The sequence below is a fragment of the Alligator mississippiensis genome, chromosome 1 (assembly GCF_030867095.1).
Source record: "Alligator mississippiensis isolate rAllMis1 chromosome 1, rAllMis1, whole genome shotgun sequence".
NCBI lineage: Eukaryota > Metazoa > Chordata > Crocodylia > Alligatoridae > Alligator > Alligator mississippiensis.
Genome location: NC_081824.1, coordinates 362129395 through 362142616, shown reverse-complemented (window position 1 = coordinate 362142616; position 13222 = coordinate 362129395). Strand labels below are relative to the sequence as shown.

At 38.9% G+C, this 13222-nt stretch overlaps 1 protein-coding gene across 2 annotated transcripts in view; it reads right to left on the bottom strand.

Annotated features, from left to right (window-relative positions):
- The window catches only part of FGF14 (fibroblast growth factor 14), a 456042-nt gene that overhangs the window by 190102 nt on the left and 252718 nt on the right, over nucleotides 1-13222 (bottom strand). For both annotated transcript variants that reach the window (XM_059721101.1, XM_006264390.3), the window contains one exon: nucleotides 5470-5573. In XM_059721101.1, the coding sequence (XP_059577084.1) occupies nucleotides 5470-5573 (104 nt within the window). The remainder of the gene's footprint in view (nucleotides 1-5469; nucleotides 5574-13222) is intronic.

The following is a 13222-nucleotide window of genomic DNA, read 5'->3' as shown; positions in this document are numbered from 1 at the left end:
TTCCAGATTTTTGAGCATTTTAAGATAGTTTACAAAGGCTTAAAGCATTACTATGAACAGCCACCACTCAGAAGAATTTGAAAACTTCCCCACAGAACTAAGAGTGACCAACTACTTGGATATTTGGGGAAAGATTTGAATTTGAAATTTAAAAAATATAAAGTTTGGCAATTGATATGTTAATGATATTTTTAAAGCAATTTCCAATTACATTTTCCTATTTTTATCTTCCAAGAAAGAAAAAAGAAACTTCTCTTTTAGGGCTGTCAATTAATTGTGTGATTAACATGTGTGATTAATGCACGAACAAATTAGCATATTAATTTTTTTAACACATTAATTGTGCATGTGGTTTTGGAGCCCACACCCAGGCTGCCCTACGGCTCCTCTCCCCCACCATCACTACTGCCTCCAGGATGCCCAGTGGGGAAACAATGCCAGTGCAGAGGAGCCACGGGTCAGCCCAGGCATGGGCTCTGGGCAGCTTCAGCAGGAAGGTGGGGTGTGGGGGCCACATCCATTCATCCACAAACTAAAGGCACACCAATATATCAATGCCATTTTGGGACACTGCATGCAAGCATGTATCCTCAACATGCACACAGCCAGGCATGCAACCTGGTAGCATTACATGCATAAAAACTCAGCAGAGCCCAGCAGGTATGTCTGTGGAGGGAAAGGGGCAGGGGGAGAGGGAAGGCGCAGGAGATGCAGATTGCGGCCCTCAAGGTGAGGGAACAGGGGCAGGGACTAGGGTGAATGGGACCCTGGGGCTGGGGCCAGGGCCAGAGCCAGTCATGGGACAAAGCCATGGGAGGCTCATCTAGGGGTGCAGCGGGAAGGCATGGGGCAGAGGTGGGCTGTCTGCTTCAGGTTGGGGCTCTGAGCCCTGCTGCCTTTACCCTGGGAGCTGTGCAATGCCATGTTTTGCCTCCTGCTATCAGGCAGGCAGGGGCCACAGCGTGGCCAGCACACAGCACCCTGGGCAAAGGCAGCAGGGCATTGAGCCCCATTCTATAGTGGGCAGCCTGCCTCCACCCTCTGCACAAATCTGGGGGCACATGCCCCCCATGCCTCCCCTGGGGTGTGCACACCAGTGGGGAGCCGCTCCCTGGCACACTCCTAGACGAGCCACCTGTGGCTCCATCCCAATCCCCATTCCCAGTATCCCATTCACCTGAGGCCCTGCTCTGCCCCATTCCCTCCCTCACCACGGGGGCTTCAATCTGTGCCTCTATCTCTTCCTTCCCACCCACCCCCCACAACCCCTTCCCCTCCACAGACAAACCTGCTGGGTGCTGCTCTACACACTGCTGGACTGCATTCCTGTAGGGTTACCATAGTTTCAGTTTCAAAAAAGAGGACACCCGTTAGAAGGGGGTAATACGATTGTGGGTGGGGACAATGATATGCCCATGTCCTGCCCTTGCCTCAACTCCTGAGCCACAGCACCCCCCAGCCCTGCTGTTGCCCCTCACTCCTGACCCACTGTACCCCACATCCTGCCAGGGTGTGCAGAGGTCCCCCCTCCCCAGGCTCCAAACTCCCTCCACACACCGCATAGCCTCCACACCGTCACAAATTCCCCCTAACACACACCCCACCCCCACCCCCAACCATACAAAGTACCTGCATAATTTTGCACAATTTTGAGTTTTTATGCATATCATTTTGAGTTTTTAGCTGTGCAATTAAAATTGCGATTAATTGTGACTAATTTTTTTAATCACACAATTAATCTCAATTAATTTTTTTAATCCTTTGACAGCCCTATTCTCTTCCACTCTCTTACATCCTGTTATCTGAGGGAAGAAGGTAATCAAGTTACAGAGAGACACTTTCTCTAAAATAGTTTCCAAAGCCTTACCAAACTCTTAAAGAATTTACCCCCTTCCTTTCCCTTGTTATTGTGACAAAGTATTTATCACAATTAACACACGTGTTGGAGTACAACATGGCCACACCATGAGTACTTCACCTACGGACTCAAACTCTTGATTTCTAGACTTCTAGCCACTCACCCTGGTGTCCATGCCACCAGAGTGGAGTAAGAACTTATCCCAACTTCATTTGACAAATTTAAAATGGCTTGCAGTACATATTTAATAATAAATATCCAAAAGACAGGAAGCATATTTGAAATGTTACATTCTGCCAAACTAGTATAGAAATCTCATCAGGCAGGATTTCCCACAAGATTTCCTGTCCTTTAACTTCTTCTCCAAGACGGAAATACTATGAAAACTCTCTCCTATGGTATTAGTGACACTTCTGATTCCTATCCCCGGTCTATTTATTACTTAATTGAATACTTCTCTAATTATTGCAGAAGGTTAAAACACGTTACTAAAAGTATTATTAAAAACAGAAACAAAGCCTCAAAACCACAACAAAATCACCCCTTCCAAACTTGTCACTCCAAACATTTGTATTCTTTGTAGTCACATTCTTCTAGTTGAGGAAGACTGGCTCTAAGTCCCTTCCTCTTAATACCATGATTTAACAGGCCAAGGATGATGTAGATTAGCCTCACTACGTTCCCTACACTTCTAAGACAATAAGAATCAAATCTAGGACTTTCACACATAAGCGAAGAGAACTACACTTAGTCAACAGTTCAGCTAACTTCAAATTTGCATTTTTATACCTATCATTTTAAATGAACATATTTCCATTACCCTGTTTAAAAACAGTTTCTCTTCTGACATGTTGTATTTCCTGCCTGCACCCCACTTTTTCTTTTTTACAGATAAAGCAAAAACACTTGAAAAAACAGCTATAACTACATTGGCACAAGCAGTTCTGCTCTAATTTAAAATGTGACTTCTGTATGTCCAGAGCAATAGGTGCATAATCTTGCCAAAGGAATAGAAAACTCACCAACAAGACTGTGACATATATTGAATGCTTCACAATCATGATGATTTTTTTTTCCCCCAGAGGGCAATATTTTGCAACTTCTGGGTACAATATATCTTCATCCTGATCCCTGGAGAGATACACACATAAATCTCCTATGCACTGAGATGGGAACAAATTATTTCATCTGAAGCAGTCTCTCTTTTTTATGTTTTTCATTTCAAATATGTACTAGTCTGCACTCAACAGTATATAACTCCTGAACAGAGAAACAATATAGCACTTCTCTGCCCCACCCTCAAAAAAAGGTAAACATCAGCATGAACACAAGTTTTACTGGTGTGTATATGTGTGTGTGTTTTAGCCATCATTCTTAAAGCTAAATTTATTAGATTATGAAATATTATACTACTATGAAATAACAACAATACATATTATTGTTGTTGTTGTTTTTGTTATTCAGGGAGTTTTTGCCATGTGTTAAAACCAAAGACTCTTAGACTTTATTTTCTATTATTTCCACTTTGCAAGTGATGTTTTGCAGTTGATTTCATACTTTACATTAGAAGAAGTAAACAGTACTTTCTCAATACAGTTTACATTGTTTTTTCCCTTACCTTACGTAAGGCAGAGTGACAGACTGAGTCACTCTCCCTAAGGAATGGCAATGCAGTAGAAAATGTTAAAAACAAAACAAATGAGCATCAAAAGAAAGTATCATACAAAATTGCAACAGTGGAAATGTATATGTAAATTATAAACTCTGAAAATCCTGGGCATATGAAGGGCCCAGTTCTGAAAGCCTTTGCCCATGTACATGCTTTCCCCATTTCTACCATCTTTTAACTCAATGAGGCTGGCCACACACATTCACAATTTCCACAACTCTGTTAAGGCCCAGATCCACAAAAACATTTAGATGGTTACCTCCCATTCTTTCACTGTTTTTCTTTCACTAAGAACTAGGTGCCTAAATACCTGTATGGAATGGGACCCAAACAGTTTCGGGATTGGGCCCACAGCTTCTATGGATTGGGTTCTACAACTGCTGTTCACATTGAGTAGTATCATTTTCTCCAAATAATCCAGTTAATTTCAGTGGAACTATTTTCAGAGTAGTATGTGAACTATGGGTTTCAGAATCTGGCTCTGTAGGGACAGGGTTTACTTCCTAGCATTATCAGCCATTAAGCTAATATGTTCTTTGAAACGGGAACATCTGGAAATACTTTTTACTGTTGTTTAGGAAAGGATGAGAACACCGTGGAACTACTGAAAGGCAAAATCATATTCATAGTGTGGCGTCACATGAAAAAGTAATTTGCATGCCTTTCTACTGAAATGAAAACTTGGGGAGCTGAGAAACCCACATAGTGCATTAATAGTAACAACTTTAGTTTTTCCACTGCAGGGAGATACCACATATTGTGCTATATGTTCTGGTGACAGGGTTTTCAGCGCCATTATATGAAAGCAAATCTTCTACATCATACTGTTGAAGTGCTCCAAAGATATAGTGAGGTATTCTCTCTTTTTCTGGGTGTCGACATTCAATTCTAAGTTCCCCTGACTTCTAATTATCTTCCCAATAACTGTTTTATATTTCAACCAAATAGTATACCTTCCTCTGGGATATCAGAGGCTTACACTGTCCAATTTCTGCTCCAGGGATAGTGAAAACAAAGTATTGTGTAATAATTTAGTGTGAATTAAATATCATCTGACATAATACACCTAAAAATTATGACAGAGTATAAACACAATTCACTGCAATGAAAAGAAATCCTAAAACCACCTGGATAATACTGTCAGAAGCTTTTTGAATATTAAAATGTAATTAAGTCTTAAAGAAAGATATTAAGTTTACCCCATACAACATCAAGACTTCTCACAGCAAAACTATTTTCACATTTTGACTGATTAAAATGATGTAGAATGTCTTAAGAGAAGAAAAGTTCTCAAATTATTTCAGATAGTAACATTATTTTGACCCAAGACCTTTTTTAGCTTTCATCATTTCACATACATACATTCTTACATATACTTCTTTCTACCTTAATTTTCAAAATCTTTTAAAAATAATATGATAATATCTTTTATTAATGAAACTTTATAAATGTTTATATTTTTAAAATTCCTACCCATTAGAAGAGTTGCTAAAAATACATGTGAAATTAAAAATGTAAATGCTTCAAGAATGTAAATACCTTTATAAAAAAGTACCTTATATTTTACTGGACACAAAAAATTAAAATAGTTTCTATAACAACAGAGTTATTGCAGACACTTAAAGAAGTGTTCTAAGATATTTATCTGAAAATCTGCCTACTGGTTTACTGGACCATATCAGTGAATGCAATGGCTAAATACATTCCTGACACAGTATTACATAGAACAGTTTAAAATTACTGTGCAGCAAGGCTCTATTACATTCTGTTTTATAAAACAATTTTTACACAATCTTATTATTTTAGTTATATATATTTGTTTAATCCCTCTTTAATTCTATAGAACTTTTCATGAGTGAAAAGAGTCTCATTCTTGTATAGATTTTTTTTAAAGTTACTAGCATTACATAGTAGTTAAAAATAATTGAAGCATATTACTTACAGATGTGTAGAGGAAACCTTCTCCATTTAGGGCTATATACAACCCCGTCTTTACACCCTGGATAGCGACAACACGAAGTCCCACTGGTATAAGGTTGAATAATGCTGTAAACAGAAATGTTATCTGTCACAGATGGGCTATGATAAACAAAACATTGTAACAACCAACTTTAATAAAAAATAACTGCTTTTCCCATCAAAACAGCCTTCCAGCTTAAAAAAAAAACAATTAAGGAAATATAGGTACTGCATAAGTTAATGTACAACTTTTACCTTGAAAATCTATTTAGATTTTCATTCCTGCAGCATTTTGCTACTGGCACAACTGTCAGTCAACAAATAAAAAATATGTCTCCCTGGATGTGAATATCGCAAGAAACAGAAAAAGCTCAACGTAAGAAAGGGAATAGAAAATGTTGTCTTCTATTAGCTCAGTATGAGCATATGAGTAATAGTGGGTGTGTCTGCATGAGACTAATCTACTATGCAGTAAAGCATCACTGTTTACACATGCATACCATTTGCTGCGCAGTAAATTTGTCTACTGCACATTTAGCTACTACCTGTAAATACAGGTAGTAAACTAAAGCAGCTAAACTATGTGTGTCCCAACAGTCAGTCCTTAACACCAGAGCGCCACAGGGGATGGGGACTTCCCCAGTTCTGGTGCTGCTCAGCTCCTGGCTCCCCGCAGGAGCTGGGAGCCAAGCAGCGCTGGGCCAGGGTAGCTTTCTCCCCACCCATCCCAGCACTGCTCAGAGAGACAGCTACCCTGTCCCAGTGCTGCTCAGCTCCCAGCTTCTCAGGGGAGCCAGGAGCTGAGCAGCACCAGGACCAGGGGAGTTCCCCATCCCTGTGGCCCCCTGGTGTTGGGGTTGACTGGGAGTTGCACAGTTAGTTTACTACCTGTAAATACAGGTAGTTAGCTAACTGTGCAGTAGACTAATTTACTGAACAGCAAATGGTGCTCATATGTAGACAGTGAGCCAGGAGCCAAGAAGCCAAGCAGTGCTGAGCCGGGGGAGCTCTCTGCTTCTCTGCCCAGCCAGGGCCTGGCCAGGAGCTGTCTGTTTCTGGAGCAGCTCCCAGCCAGCCCCCAGCTGGGCAGGAAAATCCCTGAGCAGCCGGGGGCTGGTTGGAAGCTGCCCCAGAAGCAGAACAGCACTTCGCCAGCCCCAGTCTGTTCAGGGAAGCCCAGCTGGGCATAAGGCTTGTCTTCCAGCCCCATGAACATCAAAACCCATCCCAATGTGCTTGGGGCTGGGAGACAATTGCCAGTGCAGCTGGAAGAGCTCGCCTGGCCCAATGCATTTTGGGACTGGCCCCCATGAGCCCTGCCACACTCCAGGCTAATATCCTGGGGGAGACTGGATTTCCCCCTGGCTGCTGAAGGGGGCCAGAGCAGAGTAAAAGCAGCCCATACTAGGCTGTTTTGGTTGGGAGCAGATTTGCTTCAACCAGGGAGCATGCGTAGATGTGCTCCCTGGGAAAGCTTACTGCACAGTATTTTACAGAAACACCCAAGTATGTATGGACACACATAGTTTGGCTGCTTTATAAAGAGAAGAGGAGCTCCTGCTCCAGAGAGCACGTCAGCTATTACAGTTATTGTTACCGGAACAATATAAGTTAGCTAAATTACCTAGCTTTGACTTGGAGTGGAGCAGGCTTAAAGTTGGAGTAGTTTTGCTACACTTGTATCACTACAGAGCCATGCAGGTATAACACTTCTATCACATCAGCTTATATTGAAATATGTGGATATTGACACAAGTATTATATTAATCTATACCTGGTTATATATTATCTATAGAATGCCAAACTTCCAGCTTGGCTTATACTGAATTCTTTTGTCTTAAATTCTTGAATATTACTTCAGTAACATAAATTAAATTTCACTTGAGTATAATTTAGCCTTTGATTCAAAAACTGAGTGTCCTCAGGAACTGGACATCTTTGTTGAGGGTATATTTGATACAAATAATAGTACAGGCAATCCTCAGAATTATGACATAATTGGTTCCTGAAAACCACGCCTTAAGTCAAAACGTTATAACTCGGAACCAATTTTCCCATAGGAAACAATGTTATAAATGGGGGATTGCTTCCTGAACCAAGGCCCAATACCCTATTTTCACCAAAAATAACCCAGAATTTTGTACTTGATCAATTATAGATAATTAATATAGCTACATTAAGGTATTTATATTGTAAATAGCAATCATATTGATTTGGAAGGACTTTTTTGAGGAGACTGCTGGACATTTTGAAGGGCTCTTGGTTGGACTTTTTGAAGGGTTCTTGGCCAGAGTCTTCTCAGGAGGTTTTTCTGGAGTCTTGTCTTCTTTCTTAAAGAAAGTGTCCAAGAAAGTTTGGACAGATGTTCGCTAGGGAGAAGGGTGATGCAGCATACTTGTTTGTTGGTGTGGCTTGGCATCAGATCAAGTGTTGTAAAATCAAAACTGATGTCAGAAAGTTGAAACAGGGTGTCAATTTATAAATGTTGTAAGTGTGAAATGTTGTAACTCAAAACATTGTAAGTTGAGGACTGCCTGTACACAAAAGGCACTTAAGACCAAGTTCGGGAAAACACTTAAGGTTTCATTTAAACAAGTGCTTAAATTCCATTGGGAATGGGTATTAAATATGTACTTAACATGCTACCTTGAATAGACATGCTTCTCACAAATTAAAGCTTTAAAGAGAAATCACTAGTAACAGCTACAGGAAGCAAGATACATATTCTTAAGAGAACAGCAGTAGTATCTTTGATAAAAGTCTGAAAGAAAATAATGCAAAGCTGCAAAAAAGAAAAATAAAAAATCTCTAAACAAAGGCAGCAAGCACAGAGAAAATAAGTATGGTTATTAATTTCATTTGTAAAATTCAATATTCGTAAAAATGAAGCAGTTAAATTAATAATAACAAACAAACAAGGAGAATTAGAAATTTTTCATCTCCATTTTTTTTTATTGGAAACCCAAAATGTCAAGATGCACTTGTACTATAGTATATGAGCAAGAAGACAAATCACATGTATGAGTCCCACCCAGTAAAACACCTGACAAAAAATGAACACACTGAAAAAGGCTTCAGTGGATTTTGAATGATTGCTTCTCTGTTTAAAAAGGAAATACACAAAACTATATGAAATGAAACCAAATGAGAAAAGGCCATGCTTTTATTCCGAATTATGCCTGGAAGCATTCATAGGTGAGCGTGTTGACTTGAACTGTGAGATTAAATACAAAATGTACAACAATAAATTTATGAAGAAGAACCTTTGATAAGCCAGAACTCATATTTGATGGGTTTTGGATCCTAGATGAGCTGTGAAATGGATTTCAAAACACTTGCAAAAGTTGTATTTGGCTGTTCTACATTAGGAAAGCAATGGGATATATGCATCAAGAAAACATGTTCCATGAGTCAGTCTGTAAAATACTGGAATTCCAATGTAAGTCAGGTAAAATGAAAATTTAATTTGCTCTATAGAAGGTAGATATGTACCGAAAATATAAAAGACCGTGGTTAGTTAAGCAATGACTATAAATATAAAGAAAAGACAATATTGTATTGGTTCTGATGATGCTGAGTAAGTGTGCTACATAATCTGAAAAGAGTGTATGCTGTGTTAGATTATATACAAAACAGAAGTGGATATGAAATAGGTTAACTGGAATATAAAAAATAGGTTAACTGGAATAATATCTGGAATATAAAAAAGCAAGACAAGAATACATGATATATGACCATGTTAGAGAGAAATGAAACCAAAGTGAAAAAGCTGTAAAACGATATGATGAAACAACAAAAGAAAAGAAAGCACATAAAATAGAACTCCAGAAGGTACAGAAATAAATCGCAGGACTTACAGAAAAGAAAAGTAAAACATTCAGAGAGTCAAAGGAAGCATAAGACAATAATTAGCATAATATTTAGTAATTATACTGCTGTAGCTGCCAAGGGCCTAATACAAGCCAGGGTCTTATTTAGACTAAAACCATTCTCTACACTGAAAAAAAAAGTTATGAATATGACAAAGAAAAGGGGGGGGGGGGGAGAGGAAAACTAGGGTAATGAAAATCCAGTGTGAGAGTGCACAGGTTAGATATTATGTTGATTTATCACTTTGGAACATTCCAGCTCATTTCAAAACTTTAATATAACATCCTCCCTTTACAACCGTCATGCGACACAGCCATTGTTATTTAGATTGTTTCTTGTTAGGAGCCAAAATAAAACTGGATCTTAAGTAATGATCTGAAGGAATAGCCTGTATGAAATATTGCAGGGAAATTATACTATGACTAAGGGGAATGGGGAGAACAGGTAAAAACAGTCGGCAAAAGCTAACAAATAACAATTGGAGGTTGACATCAAGAAGAAAATTCAACTTTTGGATGAAAATCTGAGGGCACATTGACATCTTACCTGTCCTACCTTGCTTCCCAGGACTCTCAGGACACCAGGCAAGAAAACAAACAAGTTCTTTATGAAGAAAAAAGATGAACAGACACACACGAGTTCCAGGAAAACTGATAATGATCAGGGGTCCTGGGTTTCTCTGATAAAAAAAAATCCCCAAGTTTTGAATTAAAAAGGTAACCCCCAAATGCACATTTTTTCCATTATTAAAATATATATAGTGGTGTTTTATTTTAATCACAGAAAAATGTGCATTTGGGGTTACTTTTTTAAATCTGAAAATTGGGGATTTTTTTTAAATCAGGGAAAACCAGGATCCCTGGTAATGATAAATGACTCCAAATTACATCAGTCCAGTCAATACTTCTGGAAAGCAGACCTCATTAGCATAATTTTAAATAAAAGCAAGAGACCCCTGTGGTCCAGTGGTAGAACTCTTGTCTGCCATGCAGGAGACCTGGGTTTGATTCCTGGATGCATATGCAAGTATAACCATTGAGGCACTGACCCACTGGACTTCCCTCTAGATTCTGTCTTAATGGTCTAAAGTGGGGATAGACAGCCTTCAGCCCTCCATATTCCTGCCGAGGCGTATGCATCAAAAGTGTGGGTGATCTCATGTGTATACACCATGATCCAGAAAGATCAATGGTTGCCTACTTCTACTACTAAATAAGAGCAATAGAACCAAGGTAAGGTGACAACAATTGGTAAAAAAGAATAGCATGCCTACTGCAGTGACTGCAGCAGCCTCTGAGGAAAAAACTCTAGAAAGATTTATGTTTATGAATCCTTGATGAGTTTAGGAAGCAATAAGGGAAGATTTCTATGATGCTATCTTTTAAAGTCCCCAAACTGTAATTTACCCTCCTGGCACTGCTGGCATTTAACTGACATATGAACTGTTAAAATGTGGACCAAAATGCTAGAATTTTGAAAATGTGGACCATTTGATCATATTGAAGTGTGTCAGGATTAAATTCCACAAATCATTTTACACTTCAGTGGGACTAAGGAGGTTAGTATGCATACAATTCTTGATGCATATGTATGCCCAGAAAACACTATTTTAGGTGCATATTTCTTCCTGAGCTTAGCAAAGCATGCTATAATTTCATGGCCAGAAGTTGGGCTGTGCAATTTCCTCCAGATTCTGGCAGTGTAGGATTCCTCAGTAGATACTGTTTCTATGCCAAAATGCAATTTTCTAACTTCTGCCAGGGTTTAACTGTGCTATTTAGGCACAGCCATTCATAAGGACTGGGTATGTTTTTTGAGTCTGCCCTGGTGAAAAAAAGATGTCTGTTTTCTCCTGAAGCAGAACGATTCTACTTCGTAGTTCTTTGGCATAAAACAGGTGTATTACCTCACTCATGTTTCTAGACAGAAGTGAGGCAGAACTATGGTTCTGCCTTCATCCATCTCTTTAAGGCAGTGGTTTTCAACCTGGGGTTCCAAAGACTGTCTAAAGGGTCCACAAAAGATGAGTATGACCAATCAAAAGTTTGTGAATACCCATGATTACAAGTCAAAGGGGTCTGTACCTCCAGTTGAAATTTTCAAAGGAGTCCACACCTCCACTCAAAAATGTTTAGGGGCCCACAAATCGAAAAAGGCTGAAAAACCACTGTTTTAAGACATAATAATTCCTTGATTGCAAGAGAAAAGTCCTTTACTCCTCATAATACAGATATTATAATTCTGCCTAACTTCAATGGGTTCCTCCAGGACTCCACTCTTACACTAGCAAAACAATATTTGGTCCTGAATAAATGGTTGGGAGTGCAGAAAATCAAATGGTCTCGTCTACACCCATTCCCTTTTTCCCATTTGTATTGCACATTGACAGAGAAATTATCTCTTTGCATCTTATCCATCATTATGCTGGCCAGATCCCCTCATGCTTGCAGTCATCAGACATCACGCTGATATCTATAGCAATTACTTACATAGAACATTTTGTTAGGAAAAGTTTATTGTCCTTTTAGTTGTTTGAGAGATGGTTCACTGCCAAAATTCAGATCTGGGTTTCGATTCTGATTTTCTTAAAGTTTCAGTCAGAAGCAGAGTCCCAGTAAAAGCTCATGGATACATAAGTAACATGATATATCCCATGGCAAGTTTTTCCTCGTTGATGTTTAAAGATTTCTAATGCCTATTTTGTTAGCACAAATAATTTAAAAACTGAAATACGTTGAATCAGATCTGTTCTTTTTGCTGCCCCTTTGAAAGTCTGTTCAGGTGGAAATGATTTATAAATAGCAAAGAAATTACCAATACTCATCAGTATTTTCTTCAATAAAACTTGCTTAAGACTGTTAGTTTAAAACATATGACTGTTCTACCTTTCACATTAATTACTGTACCGCCATCCAGAATAATTAAGTAACACTAATAGGGCAGAGATAAAGTTGCTCCCTATGTTAACTGACTATAGGAGGAGACAAAAATGGCTTCTCCGTCAAAATTCAAGAGGAAAGAATTATTGTGGGTGCTACTCTTTATCAGATTGGCTGCACAGTTGGGATAGACTTGGACAAGATTTCAAGTATCACAGTACTCTTCCTCCACAGAGGAGGGGTACTATGATACCCAAAAGCAAAGTCTATCGCAACCATGTAGCTTGCCCAATAAAAGATATCACCCACAAAAATTCTTGCTTCTTGCATGTTTCATGGACCATCAAGACTACAACCTCACTTCAACATTACCTCCTTCATAAAAATAACTTCACTGTGTAAAGGGAAGAAAATATATTCAGAGGACAGTGTATGTTCAATTCTAATTTTTCCTGTTTATGGGTGCTAATCATTTTGTGCTCTTTGTAACCTTTATTAGTTAGCAGACTCATTTATCTGACTGAGAGACTACACAAACTAGGATTAAAACCCAGTTCTTAATTATGCTTGAGTTCTAATTTTGGGGACCATTGATTCACTTCCCAGCCTTGACCAAGTCACTTTGTCTTTCTGTCTCATTTTGTCAATGTTATAGATTGGCAAATTGACTTACTCACATCGAAGGGGTGTTTGTATGAATGGCTGAATAAAAACACTCTGAAAAATCAGGCTGTGAATGTCTCAAGTTGTTCATCCCAATTGAATGAAGACTTTTGTGAACATTGACTTTATCTTAATGTTACTGTGTTTCTTCCTCATCAACAGGGATCCTGGTTTTCTCTGATTAAAAAAAAACCACCCCAATTTTTGCTTTTAAAAAAGTAACCAACAGCTGGCTTAGACCCTACATCTTCTGATATTATCATCAACTGGTTGATAAAGATGTAAGGATCTCAAGAAGACACAACTCTCCACTGAAATCCAGTC